Genomic DNA, 15,015 nt, shown 5'->3' on the forward strand with positions numbered 1-15,015 from the left:
TTCGACTCGCACACTCTGACCTCTCGGTCATCCCCCCTTGAAACACGAAACCGTCCTTCTGCTCTAACGTTGTTTATTTCTTTCTCACATCACTGTAAGAACTGGGTGACTTTAGTCACATAGGAGCTCTTAAATGTAAACGAACCACAGAAAGACGACGTACACGGTTTTTTCAAATTTCAACCGACCTCTAATTCGAATTACTTTACGATATTAGAATAGTTTATACGTAGAATTTTTATATATTCGTAGGAAATTGAAAGATAAAAATGTACAAAATACAATACGATCACTTAAATTACGGTTTAATTACGAATTGTTTGCTCGTGATAGCATCCACGCCACTTGAAAATTCATCCGTGAATTTGTCAATGTATTTTATAAACGTAATGATTTTCGCAAACCACAAATTGTCGTGAAATAAAATCATTGCGTGGAAAATGATGTTAATGGCTCTAGGTTAAAGCTATTCATTTTAATTCAGCTGAATCGAATTCGCATTGTACTTACAACGTTGTTTGTACTCGCTAATCCAACCTAATTAAAAATTATTTAGGCAATAAATCATAATGTTTCCCCTGGAAATATTACACATTGCGCCGTATAGATTTTTCAACTAATTGAGAACACGAAGTTGGAAAAAGTGGTTAATTTCAAGCAATTGGTAAGCTATAAAAATTTGCACGAACAACGAGAAGATTTCCTTAATCCGTAAAGTGGAAAAACAAAAATCTTATTCAAAGATTTTTCAGCGAATTAGGTTAATGAATATCGATCTGATGGTAACTCTGGTGGAAATTGGTTTCTCCAAGCAATTAAAGTATTAAAATCACCCGAATCGATAGCGTGCAACGCATTTCCTGTTTCTGGTGACATTCTTTCCGCGATAGTTCTCCGAAAATATAAGTCTCATCTGTCTTGGCGATCCGTACTGGACGAGAAACTGCGACCGTGCCAGCTGCCTTTTATCGGAAATACCGTCGAAAACATATTTTTCTTTCACTTGCCCTAGAAGCGGCCAGTGATAAACGTAACTCTGCTTTACAACGCTGTGAAATACGCGTGTAACTTTTCCTGCAAGACAGCCAATTCTCGCCCGGTTTCTCGTTTGATTATTTAAGTACAATTGCTCACGGAATTATTCGAATACTTCTAGATAACTTAATAACAAGATACTTCATGCAAATATTGTATTTATTGATTATAGTATACTTGTTGATTGTATTAATAAACCCTCGAGATTTCTGGTTGAACTACCCTTAACACATATTTTATCCTTAAAATAACTATTTAGTGATGATCATGTTGTGTACTAATTCTTTGCCAAATATACGTTAGTAGTAAATATCTCATAATTTCTATTATACATGTCTTATTATCGAGCTGATAATATTACAAGACATTTCAATCCTCGTTAAAGATATTTAACGAGGAAAATATTCCAAACCAATACTTTACTCTAAGATTAAATATCCTAAAATGAACGCAATTTTTCCAAGGATGTAGTATCGAAAATTTAATCAATTTGATCAACAACATTACTCTATGGCAGTATCGAGCAAACGTGCAAATCGTATTAAATTTCCGTAGAATAAAAGTCACGAAACTTGCTGGGGAAACTTGTCACGAAAATGTTCGACTTTCGAAGGTATTTATCAAGCTAAATTCATCGATAGCAGATTTATCCTCTTGATACTGAAATCCGAGTGCTGCGCTTCGTAAGCAAAATTTGCATTGACGAACGAGGCAGCGAAAGGCACGAGGAAAGTTTAAGAAGCGTTCGGTGATAAAATCGACGGAGAAAGATAACTGTTAAAAGATCGGCTGAGAGATTGCTGGCGCGGTAGCAATTGTAGTGCTACAATTGCCAAGACCGGAATTGCTTCTAGCTAAGGATGTTCGATCGTTCGTCGATTACGAAAGATAAGGAAGCAAGCCACAAAAGAAGGATATAAAGAGAAACGGCGATGGTAAGTTGATCTTGATTCCTTGAAAAGAAACGTCCTGTTCCTTCTACACGGGGAAATGGCAATTTCTTCGATCGAGAAGTTAATGTTACTTATAGAAATCGACCACGTTTGCTTCGCTTGGTTCTACGTGACAATTCGAAAGATATAATACTTAATTGACGCGGTGATAGACATGCAACTGTTATAACAAGTATTTGCACATACTTTCACTTTCCAATGGAACATTTTTTATCAAGCTTTCTAAATCTCATTTGCATAGTATCAAAGTCTCTGTAGCTATACGAAATTTCCTTGGATGTAATTAATTAGCATATAAACGCTACAATAGATACGATGGTGTATAAATACTTTTTGCACACAACGTAGTACAGTAAAACTCCATTTATCCAACACGGTCGGGGAACAAGACGTGTCGGATAACTGGATCAGTCGGATAATAGGAGTTCACTAGTATTTCCCTTCCTTAGTTGTTTATTTATTCGTATAATGGGGGTTAATTTTCATATAACTGAATGTTGCTAAGCTGAAATTTGTAAACGCTAAGGCCAAAACATTCATTTGTATAAGCGTCACATGGCCTGCAATCAGATAGTAGGATTTCAGGAACATATTCGGTAAATCGGGCATTACAATGACACTGGACCGAATAAACGTCCCAGTTCGGATAAGCGAAGTTTTACCGTATATGTACTTTTTACCACCAGCGTTTTATTTCTTATTTTGGTTGTCGGACGAATTCCTAATTGATTAATTATTTATAGAATATCCATCGGCAATTTGACGAGTACCAATTAAGGGACCAACGCTACGGAATTGTCAAAATAGTAATATCAAACTATATAATATTGTAGTATTATAGCAATGAATTAATAAGTAACAAATACTTGGAAAACATTTTTATATCGACTCGTCCTTATTCACAGAAGTTCTATCATTTCATAAATGTCACGCGAAAATATGTCATCATGACAAAGATTTACGAGGTTCGAAAGAGAATCGTGATATTTACGATTTGTCACGAATCGCGTCCATAGACGAAAAGAAAGGATGAGAGGTTGCATAGACGGCGTTCACGTTGAAAGAAATACGCGTCACGATTCGTGAGCCATTCGTGCGGCAGAGATATCGATAAGGGTTGTTTACGAAACCCTTAATCAATTCAGTGGTACCACACGGAACTACTGTTTACTCGGGCGGATGCCAATATTTGATCTCGTGTCTGCTTTCGATCATCCCAGATTACTATGTTTTCCCCCCTCGCTGTCAAGCGAGATCCTATACATCGAGAAGTGTCTACCTTTGGTGGTGGCACCTTGCACGAATCTTTCGAACGAGGTCCATTTTTTTTAGTATCATCACCTAACCAGTTAACTGTGTTTGACGTGTATACTCGCCGTCGCTTTTATTTATTTACGCACACTACGATCTAACCCCATGAGAGATTTATAAAATTAAATTCCCCAATTAACTGGTAAAATGAGTCATTCAAATATTCAGTATATTAATCCTGTCACAGATTGAAATAGTCGTTTTAGCAAAAGAAATAGAAGAACCGAGCTCACAGTAAATAAATAAAATTGAAAAATTAATAGGTATCTATATTATTAAATGGAATGTAAATATTCCTTTATGAAAGACCGAAACTAAAGATTAACAATAAGCGTTCTGATGGTGAAATTCTAATAGCGAAATTCCAATAGCTTGTAAAAGCCTTAGGGAAATTTGTATTCTCTTGTTTTCCCTTCCTTGCCCTCTCTTCTTTTCTATACTGCTCCCATCATTGTTCCTTTCTTTTATTTTATGCTTTCTCCTTTATTTTGCCCTTTCGTCTTGTCTTCCTATCCCTTCTTCTCTGTCCTCTTAACTTTTCATCCCTCGTGCTATTCCGTTTTCTTCTTCCATCTATTTCGTCTCCCTTTTCCCTCTTTCGTCATTCTGTTCCCTTCTCTTTCTTCTCTTCCCATCCTGTACCATTTTTGCCCATTCGATTTTCATGTTAGATACTCTCCATAACCATATGTGTCGTATGAAAAATTTAATCAACCCAGAAGGGTACGTGGAACATTCGAATATTAAAACAGAATCGCACTCGACCCAAAATTCGCTCGCAAATACCAAGCACCACGAGCTACGAAATTCTAATCAACGTTCGAGCGAAACCATGGAAAGCTATCGTCGCCACGGAACATATCTGACACGTTTGAAAATTCAATTCAGCGAAACGCTACATAAAACGATTGAGATTTCTATTGCTCGGTTCTTTGCCGGCTTGTCCGACGATCGATTATCGGAATAGAGAACACGGGGCGGCACCGGTTAACGAGATATCGAAACGGCCATTCGGTGTTCACAAAGGTCCAACCGAATGCCAGCTTCATTGTCGGATACGCTGTAAAACCGGCGAGAACAATACATTGTATCATTAACGAGCCAAGTGTACTTAGTTAGGTCAGCTTCGTCAGTTTCTTAATTGGCTTCTGCACAACACCCGCAGTACGACAAATCAGCTCGCGCAACTCCAACTACCGGACAAGCCCAGCAGCAACTTCTGAATCAAGACATTTTCTGGACCAATTATGTACGATGCAAGTGAAATTCCACGCGAGATTCTTTTTTCGACAAGAAAATTTCGCGAAATTTCATACAAGACGGTGATTTCGTTGCGCCATAATCAATCCCTGCAGCTTTTTATTGCAGGTTAATTTTCTGATCGTGATTTTATTCATTACGCGAAGAAATTGTGACCGAAGAGAGCCCGGTTTCCATATAATTTTGTTACTATTTTCTTTGCTTACTTCCAATTTGATACTATCGTGAAAGATATATCGATATATCATGTAACATACATATAAAATATAGAGAAAGATATTCGTGTTTCGCAAATCTCCTCAATTTCATATGGATCGATCGCAATGAAAGAAACAATTGCTTGTATAGATAGATTGGCAATAAATCTATGAAGGATAATTTGACAAATTTTAATTAAACATTACGATTGCCGATGTTTGTAAAACGGGCCAACCTTTTCCAGAAACTAAAAAACCTGTATAATTTCAATTGACTAACAACCTCACTGATAGCCCATTATTGCAATTGACGCAACTATAACAATCGATTAAAAAATGTAAAATAAAATGGAAAGAAACCTTCGATATTTCAACAATAAGAAATAAATTCTTCGCGCTTTTCGCGTCTTCTAAGTTCCATTTCTTTGCCATTAATATTCCCACTAAGCTGTACCGCATATCATAAATTAAATGAAAGCAGTACGATAAACTTATTTGCTTTCCTATCTTGGTCCGCGATTCAACGTGCGGAAGTTCGATGAAATATTAAACGAAAGTTGGAAAACTCACCAGTTCTCAGAGGCGTCCTCGTCGAGGATGGTCCCGTCAGCAAGTCGATGAGGTAAGTTGGTCGTGGTTCTCGGTCGATTCCTGACCCTTGGTGGACCAACGACACCGGTCCTGGAGAGGCCAGCACGAAAGGACGCCCTTGCCCTGTCGACTGCTCGAGTCAACGTCATTGAATCTTATTAGTGATTGTTAGTAGAAACTGCTAGCTATGCATCGAAGAAAATATATATTGCGAAAAATCACGTATTACCATATCGTTTCGATGAAAAATTTCCATCAAACCGTTAGTAGTTTGTTATTGTTAAATTGCAGACGTTTATGCATTCATGGGAAATTTAATTTTTAAGACGCACAAATACACGCTATGTCCGTATACAATCCGAGAAATATTGCAATTTATATTTTTTTTTAATTCCGTAGATAACATCTAACATCAATTTTTAATCACTTTTACAACTACTAACTAACTATTTCGGGAGCGATAAAGATATATCGTTATAAATAATAATGTCGAAGGAATATACTTGAAAAAAAATTAATGATTTTTACAAATACAATCAGTATTTGAATTAATACGTAACAGATTGCGTAATGTACAGAAATGTATAAAATATGCAAAATGAAGCACTCGTTGTAATAGTTAGGGAAACAAATTTCTATTTAAAATTTGCATAGACCTTTACAATTTACTTAGAATTTTCTTGCATTTCATTAAATTCATGATTATTTTACAAACCGGTGAGCATAATACTGGCATAATAATGAAGATAATACTACCGGAAAAATATTATCAGAAAAAGTTTTCCAACGTTGTTCTATACGTGCTACTTTCCGCAATATATTTTTCTCATCGAACTCGGGTGTTTGAGTGAGTTACGCGTAAACGAAGTTAGTCACCGGTTGGATTAAACAAACTTTCGCTGGAGTGAGAGGAAATAGGATCATGAATCGCGTTGCACGGACACCTGAGAGCACTGAGGGCACGGACAATGACTCTGCTTGGAAAATTAACGCTTTGAATACGCTGAACGCTATGAGAAAAATTGTGTTTTTAGGAGAAAAATCTGAGAAAAGTAATAATTGGAAAAAGTGAGCGACAAATTTAGAAAATAGAATAAAACATACAAATTTTTACAAGTGGCGTGGTGGTACAGTTTCTCCAGACTAGGCAAATATTTTCAACGCAGATAATTCGATGGAAAAAGATTAATTTGACTCGCAATAAAATTTCTTGTACCTTATAATATAATCGAACACAATTTTTCACTAAGTTCGAAAACTTATCTGAATAAATGTTAACACCTAATCAATATTCACTTGCAGTTCGATAATCATCAATTACTACGAGTTATGCTGAACTGTATAGAAATTATATGGAAGGACCAGATGGTACGAAACTGTCGATTTATCGTTATATGCACGATTGGATCGTTGGCACACGAATTCTACGAGCCTCTGTATGATCATCGTAAAGCTTTTTGATTTTGGGCCAAGCGCGAGTCGTTGAACTTCACGTACCGAAATACAATAACTGCTTTACATTCGATCACATGAACGAAAAGGTACTAGCAAAATTCAAAAGGAAATATCGAAGAATTCTATTGAAAAAGGTATTGCGAATTTTCAGATTCTTCTTTAGGCCATGTATATTGTATTTGTAAAACTATGAAAAAAGCTAGTGACTGTAACAAACCGTAAAATGAATCCCTTTGTGCGTTTCAAAAGCAAAATAGTGAACATTTTTCATCTTGATAGGATACAAAAATCCAATAAAGTGTAAAATTCTAGTAAAAAAAAAAAGATCAATAATACATATTCCTTCTAGAAAGTTTTAAGACAATTTAAATTGGCACTTTATACGACAAAGAAACTAAGTAATATAAAGCGCCAATATATTACGAGAATTGCGAGAAGGTGTGATTTAAAATTCATAACCTAAATCATATGTTGAAGTTTTGTTAAAAATAAAAAGTGTACTTACTGCTTTGAAACAAAATATAGCGAAGGAAGTGAGTTATAACAGTTTATGTGAGTTTGTCACAAATTGGCCGTTGGACAGCCGCTACCTTTCCTCACAGTTGAACAATATAAATGATTTAGGAAACGCAAGAATCCGTTTAAAATCCTACACGAAGATAAAAGAATCATCGCTCTTGTCGAGGACGAAGATTAAAAAAGAAAGAGCATGGAAACGGAAGGTGTTTGCGATTGGAAGCGATGGGTGCAATTTTCTCCGATGCTCAGGGCCATCGATCGTTATTAAACAGCGACAAAGGCATCCCTCTTTCTCACACGATGTCCCTCGAAATAACAGCTCGTTAGAAAAAGAAACTCGAAGATTGATTGGGTCGTTTCACATAATTGTCCTTCTTATAAAGCGTATAACAATGATCAGCCTTGTGTCTTTAGATGTTACATGCGTTGGATAAAAAATGAAATGCATCCTTCATCCTATTACCAAGGGAGTAAAAGAAATTCTTGGAATCGTTAAAAAAGAAATGAAAGGAAAAAGAAAGACGAAAGAGATCGTGTAATAGGAAACGAGTCGATGAAAAATCGACAGAAAATTAATCGGTTGGCAAGAAATAAATACGATATCAGTTTCTATCGACGTTAAAGCTTGCGCTCGTAGTACGATCAGATTTAATTAAAAATTGTTTGGCAATGATTACAATTTTCGATTCTCGTTGAAACTTCGAGTAAAATATCACGGAAATACATAGAGTGGCTCGCGGCGATATTCCAACATTTACCATGGAAAACTTTCCTATGCTTTTACGTTATTGTATGCATGTTCATATAAAAAACATTTTAAAATTTCATTATGTATACTCGCACTGAGTATTCTGTAGCTTCTATGTTGATTTTCAAATTTGCTTCGTACTTTACCAACATAATCATGACAGTCGGGTTTCATTACGGTACAGTGAAAATTTCAAATGTTTTGCATAACACGCACAAAGTACTGATAAAGAGTTTCTATAGATATTTGTGACATTTATCACAGAAACCTACTAGGTATGTATTGTACGTTTCACATGAAACATTTTTGAAGTTCCATTAATATTGTAACGAGACACGATTATTACGATAATTAATATAAATTTGAAACCAACTGAAAAACCTATATAGCAGTTGCAAGGTATCTATTGCAAATATATTTCTAGTATAAAATTAATACACGTCATAAATAGCGATTTTAAACGTGCAATATTTGTTAAAAATGGTTCCATCGTGGTATATCGATATAATGGAAATGTTTCACTGGGCGAAATTCTTCGATATTTTACACAGTACATATGATATATTCATAAAAGTTTTCGACAAGTGTTCAAGTACTTTCATGAGTTATATGTATTATAAAAGTGAAATAAACGTGGCTCGATCGTCCACAGACAACTCCACGTCCATTTTAATAATCAATTTCATTCCCAGGGTTGTATCCATCAGCTGATTCGCCCGTGGGGGTTGAGGGTGGATTTATCAACCCGCAGGTGGGGTGTCTATAGCTTCCTATACGGGAGTATAATATTTATTACCGGGTCAGGGTTAACTGTTAGGCGCGCCACACACGTCCAGCGACTGTTCTGCGGCGTCATCCTAAAAATAGTTTCGCGAACACTTCCAGATATAAAACGTGACCACGCGTCTCTTCCTCTTCGCGTGTCCCTCTCCTATACCCTAGTGTACTCGCGCGTGTGCTCGGAATTGCACTGAAATTGCCCGAAGAATCGGTAATGCCATTTGGACACACAGGTTTACTCTACTTGTTACAAGCGTTCTTCTGCTAAAAAATTAAAAAAGAAATTATCGTTGATGACGGATATGGGAAAAGGAAAATTGAAATACAAGTTGATGAAAGGTAGTGCAAGATTGATAAGAAATATTCATTTCCAAAGGTTGTGGATCAATCTTGTGCAGTTGTAAGCTTTTCAGGTTACTGCTGAACTTATTTAGAGTTTGGATATTCGGTCAGAAAAGACTACTCTGGCTGTTGTATTTGAGGCATTCAGGGAGGAAACATGGTGTAAGTGAACGGATCTTTAAATTGAGGGAATTGTGGCTACAGTTATATTCTGATAAGAAAATCTATATGTTCCTGAACATATTTATAGGTACTCATAAAGATTTGGAAGTCTGTGACAAACCCCTAAATAAATAAAAATAAAGAACGCTAGATAAATAAGAAAACTGCAGATTAAATAGACTATTCTAATAAAGAAGTATTGCCACACGTATCCATGAAGAGACCTGCAAAATCCGTAAGAAAATTTTGTAGATAAATATTATCGTACATCGTTCCCCATATTTGCCTTGTCTGTTTGGTAAACACCGTACTTTTACCATTTTTCTTCACCGAGTTCCTCGATTTTCATATGAAAGAAACTATCGTCAATACGAACGAGAACAGGAAAAAGGAAATTGAAATACAAATGAAGGAAAAAGTGGTCCAAGGTTGATAAGAAAAATTCGCAAAACTCGTACCGTCTCGTTTAATCGGAAGCTTTCCTATTCGGAATTTACCGCTTAAAACTTAAACCTTGGGATAGTCAGAGACGATAACAAAAGTCGAGGCAGAGAAGGAGAGCCAGCGGATCAATTACGATTCGGCGGACTATTCGAAGGGGCCTCTCGATCGAAAACTTCAAACTTTTCTCATAAGATGATCCTGCCCTGTCTGTGAGAAAAAGTAAAGTGGGTAAAGAAATAAAGAAATAAAGAAATCCAGCAGTAAAGAAATAAAGAGATTAAGAAAATCGACTGAGATTGGCGGTTGCCCTTCGTACGTTTCGTGCGATCGAAACGTGACACGCGGAAGGACGTGTGAAAGAACAATTCGCGAGTGGCGCAGGGTATCGTTGCACGATTCATTATGCGGGCAAATCTGACCTCGATCTCCGATTGTAATAATCTTCGTCGGGTGGTAGAATGTGTGCTACATGGCCCAGTTGCCAACGGGCCGGCCCTGAATGTCGACGACGCTGTCTTATACCGATCGGTGCAGCAGAAAATAATGATTCTCCAGCTTAAAAGCCGCAGGAAACTATATGTGAACATAGCACGAAACGTTTTGGCAAGACACCGTGTCAAGCGTCCAACGTGCGTTTCCTCTTTTCTCTGTGGCTTCGTTGTCTTCTGTCAGTGATTTTAATGGCCACTGAACGATTCCAAGGAATTGCGTTCGCCTCTTGTGCACCCTCTTGCACGATTGAATCGATTCTAAGATTCTTAGTGAAATTATATATCACGGGTAGACTGCAGATTTTTATGCATTTGCGTAGAATTAAAAGCACAAGAATGCGTAGAATGTACGTAATATGTAGAAATACACAAAATAGCCAAAATATTAGAGCTATGAACAAAAATCCAATGTCCAATGAATTAGATAGAAAAATTCGTGACTCGAACCGAAAATTAATAATGTGAGTGGCGAAATTGGTTATCATCTAATAGTATAATGTAATTTTATATAATGTGATTTTAGATTGACATTGGAAGTTTTAAATCACTTCTGATATTACTAATACGGAAAGTGCAAATTATTAGGGTGGACAGTATTACATAGAAGCGTTGGGTGGTTTCAGGTAGTTACAGCAACAAGCACTTGTCTCGTGTTTCTGGAATTCGAACAATCGAGCGCTGGAATACGCAAGCTAAAATGACACTTCCACGGGACACATATGACGCCTTGATTTAGTAATGATTGCGCTGTAGCTGCTTTACGCGTTGCAATTTGCGCGACAATTAGCTACGTAAAAAGCCTTTGAAAGCTAAGTATGTAATTGCTGTTACTTGGTTTTGAGTGCAGTTTTAAAGATAAGAATGTTTAATTAGTTCTAATTTCGTAAGTAGTGAACTTATTTCTTAATTCTTCGTCCTATATTTTTCACGATCTTTTCATCATGTGATGTATCATATAATGTAAATGTTCCATCCCGTTTTATTTAGATTTTATAATAATGATGATTAAATATCGAATGTAGAGTGTTTATTATCGGTTAATTCCGTACTTAATTAAATATTTTAAAAATTAGTAATTCTCATCGATAAGTACTAATTTAATAGTAAATAGAATTAAAAGTATAAAATATCGACGCGAGATTGCTGAACGTTAAACCTTTCTCCTACAAAGATAATTATTTTAATTAATTTCACTGCATTTAATTAAGTCGAGGGTGCACTAGAGGTTCCATTCGAGAAGCGCACTTTTTTCCCGGAAAAAATTGGCAAGCTAAGACACTTGTATTTCCCCGGCATTCAACCACCTGTGCTTTTAATCATCCAAAGAAGAGAGGAAGATACACGTAAAATTGATCTCCATAATTCCATCGTCAAAGTATTCGCTTGCGAAACAAGACTTAAATAAACAATCTAATTTTACGCGTTACTTTACGCAAATACGTAGATCCAAGATGTGACTAAAATTTCAACAAAGTTAGCAAATAAACCGAATAATTTTTCAAGAATAATACGAGTAAGGAAGCTATCTTATTACGAATACTATACTTTCGTAAATTCTAAAATCATTCTAGGACTGCTTACAGAGAGTAGATTCTATTGGTAAATGACTCAGGACGTAGATCCTTTTCTTAAATTAATTCAAGATACAAGAACCACCCTTAAATCGTTAGAACTCGAGGACTCTACTTTTATATTAATTTAAAATTATAGACTGTCTTTGGATCGTCTATAAATAAATCACAATCTTAACTCAAGGCATAAAATCAAGATTCTAAACTATTCAAAATCCTCGAATCATCCTTACCATGAAAAATGGTACCGTCGAGGAATCTACTTTTATCCTAATCCAAAATTGTAAAGCTATCTTTGAATAAATCACACTCTTAAGTCCTCTTCCAGGCGTAAAATCAATCCTAAATTATTCAAGATCCTAAAATCACCTTTGAGCCACCATGAAGTCGAATCTTCTTAATCTTGGCTTAATCAAAAGTTGTGCAACAATGTTTGGATCGTGTAAACTATTATGGAATGATAAGTTCCAATCTCAGGACGTTGTTAAGGTGTAGAAACAACTCCTAAACTTTTCGAGATTCTTCAACTGCCTTTGAATGTTTCGTGAAGTGTCGAGATAGCGAAACCTCGAATGCAGACGAAAAATAAATATAGTACTTGTACCATTGAACTAATATTGTTATTAACATTTTCTAAGCGACAAACTAGAAATTCCTATCTTTGTATATGGACACAAAGTAACAGATTGCTTCGTTTGATGCTTGTGAAACGACGTAACCGGTGATCGTGTGAAATTAACGTTTCAATCGAGTAAAGGGAAACAAGGGGAAGCGCGAGACTTGCTCTGCGAAATTTAATTAGTCGTTGCAAAGAAAAAGAATTCGGCGCGTTGAATTCTGTCAGACAATGAAGCGACTCGGTGGTAATTTTTACAAGCACCTTTCGTACATCAGTCTGTGGCAAGGAAGGTCACAGTGCGCTCCAAGTACGCTCCTACGGACACACCCCGTGTTAACACTTAACTACGTGACCTAGTGTCCTCGACGTTGCACAACGAAGGCAATGCGAGAAAAAGAGAATGTCTGTGGAATTAAATAGGACAAACAGAGGCGTGGGTGTGACATTTTTAGCGCGATCGAACGTATTTTTATCTGTTCAACGCATTGCGTTTTCTATTAGTTTGTTCCGTATGAAATGTTCGTTTGAAGGTCTCAGATTTTTCATTGGATTATATGAAAAAGACTACTATTGATTTCGAGTGTCATTAACGTGAGATTGAATGTCAATTAAAGCTCTTTTATTCCTCGTGTTTTTTGTTTGAAATAGGGCTGGATGTTTTTCGATATTGTTGTTGTAACGGCGCAATAAATTCGTAAGAAATTCGAGTCAGTCTCTACAACTAGTCTAAAGGCAAACATAATTTTAATGACAATACTTTGATTATCTAAAATATAGTTTCAATAATAATACTTATATTAATACACGGCTCATTGCTTTTTTTCTCCTCTGAAATCGTTCATTCGAAACGTGCTAATTAAAAAATACAATAGCAGCTAAGTAAGCTAAGTATGATAATTGAATCGGCGCAGTGTATGCGTCACTAGTAGCTAACGTGTAATTAAACGTACTCTGAAGAAAACCAGAATCGTGTTTCGTTTAACCGAAGGAAACGAACATTTCATATGCTACAACCTAATGCATTGCAAATTAACACTAGAACTAACAGCAATGCTATAAAATTAACAGTGTTACTAATAGTACTAAAAGCAAGTAAAACAAAAGATAAAAATCATCGAAATTCACAAAAGTGCGTTATTCTAAATTTATAGAATAATTATGAAAAATTATTGGTATCGTTTAGTTTGATCACTCTGATATTTCTAATGTTAAACGGATATATTTCCAAGTCCGATTTAAACCACCTGATACAGTACCAAACTTCATAATGAGTTATTTAAGCGTTAATTTGCCAACTATTCCATAACAGGGTACGAAAAAAATATACAGCGGTAAATGCAACAACGTGAATACAAATTGGACATGAAATTTATGGAGGTTTCCGTGAAGCAAGTGATTCAAAGTGGAAAATGAGAAACGGCGAAAGGAGAGAAGGGTAAAAGAGAGAGGGGGCGGGGGAAAAAAATTGGAACTTACAGCGTGTGACGAGCCTGTTGTTGGTCTGGCTTGGGGGCGGAATTGCAGGCTGCGGAGGTGGCTGCGAGCTCAAATCCTCGAAATTTATAATTTGCAAGCAGATGTCGTCCACCTCGCTCCTTATTAGCGCTATCACCTCGCTGCACAGAAATTTGGTGCCTGTGACAAACAAAGATTAATCCGATTAGCTCGCGCCCACGTAATACGTCTATCTTTGAAACAAACGATCTTTCAAGTTTTTTCGTTCCTACGTACAAAAACTCGTTACCAGATTGCGTATTTTTATGCAATAGCATATTTGCATTACCACAATTAAACAAATAGCATCTGTACGTGTAAAAATTTATTTTACTCGTTAAAACCTACAGCAAATACTTCAGCTTGAATATCTTTTATATTTTTGCATATTATGTACAATTTTGTACATGTTTGCACCTTTAAATCTCCCATAAACTCATAAAGATCCGCAATCTACCCATTGCTATAAACTTTCGTTGTAATAACAAGAGAGATCAGTAGCAAATGAAACGTTGAATTATTGAGGAACTAAAACAACAATTGCCCTATATTCTGTGATACCGCAATTCTCGTTTTAATACCAAGCATGCATCTTGCGACGATAGTCCATTAGAAGCAGAAACATCGCGGGATAACTGCCGGAACAACAAGTATTGATTTCCAGCAACAATTTTTTGAAATGCTTCTTTATCGGTCACGTTAAATGGGAACATGGGTGTCTGGCGCGATAAATATCCACGTTTGACGTTTCGGCGAACGTCTATTAGAATCCAAGTCCGTTAAACGTCTCGTGTGTTGTTTGAAGTTAGTCATAGGATCCCACGAAGCAACCAGCGGGCAATAAAAGCTTGTATCTTCGAATAAATCGCGTCTGGATTCTATCCAAATACAGTGGCTCACAAAAGTATTCCTACACTTACCATAGGGACTTTTATATGCACACGTATATACAAATTTTTATTATGCGATGATCATGTTGGAAACACGTGAACTCAATATGAAAATATATGTACAAAGAAGTTGCAAGATATTACCGCATACCT

The 15,015-nt window shown here is 36.2% G+C and overlaps 1 protein-coding gene across 8 annotated transcripts in view; it reads right to left on the minus strand.

Annotated features, from left to right (window-relative positions):
- LOC117207934 (potassium voltage-gated channel subfamily H member 6) overlaps nucleotides 1–15,015 on the minus strand; it is a 142,486-nt gene that overhangs the window by 86,996 nt on the left and 40,475 nt on the right. For all 8 annotated transcript variants that reach the window (XM_033448672.1, XM_033448721.1, XM_033448697.1 and 5 more), the window contains exons 3-4: nucleotides 13,955–14,113; nucleotides 5,327–5,477 (exon numbers count right to left, since the gene is read on the minus strand). In XM_033448672.1, the coding sequence (XP_033304563.1) occupies nucleotides 5,327–5,477; nucleotides 13,955–14,113 (310 nt within the window). The remainder of the gene's footprint in view (nucleotides 1–5,326; nucleotides 5,478–13,954; nucleotides 14,114–15,015) is intronic.

The sequence above is a fragment of the Bombus bifarius genome, unplaced genomic scaffold, assembly GCF_011952205.1.
Source record: "Bombus bifarius isolate JDL3187 unplaced genomic scaffold, Bbif_JDL3187 scf7180000007966, whole genome shotgun sequence".
Lineage (NCBI taxonomy): Eukaryota > Metazoa > Arthropoda > Insecta > Hymenoptera > Apidae > Bombus > Bombus bifarius.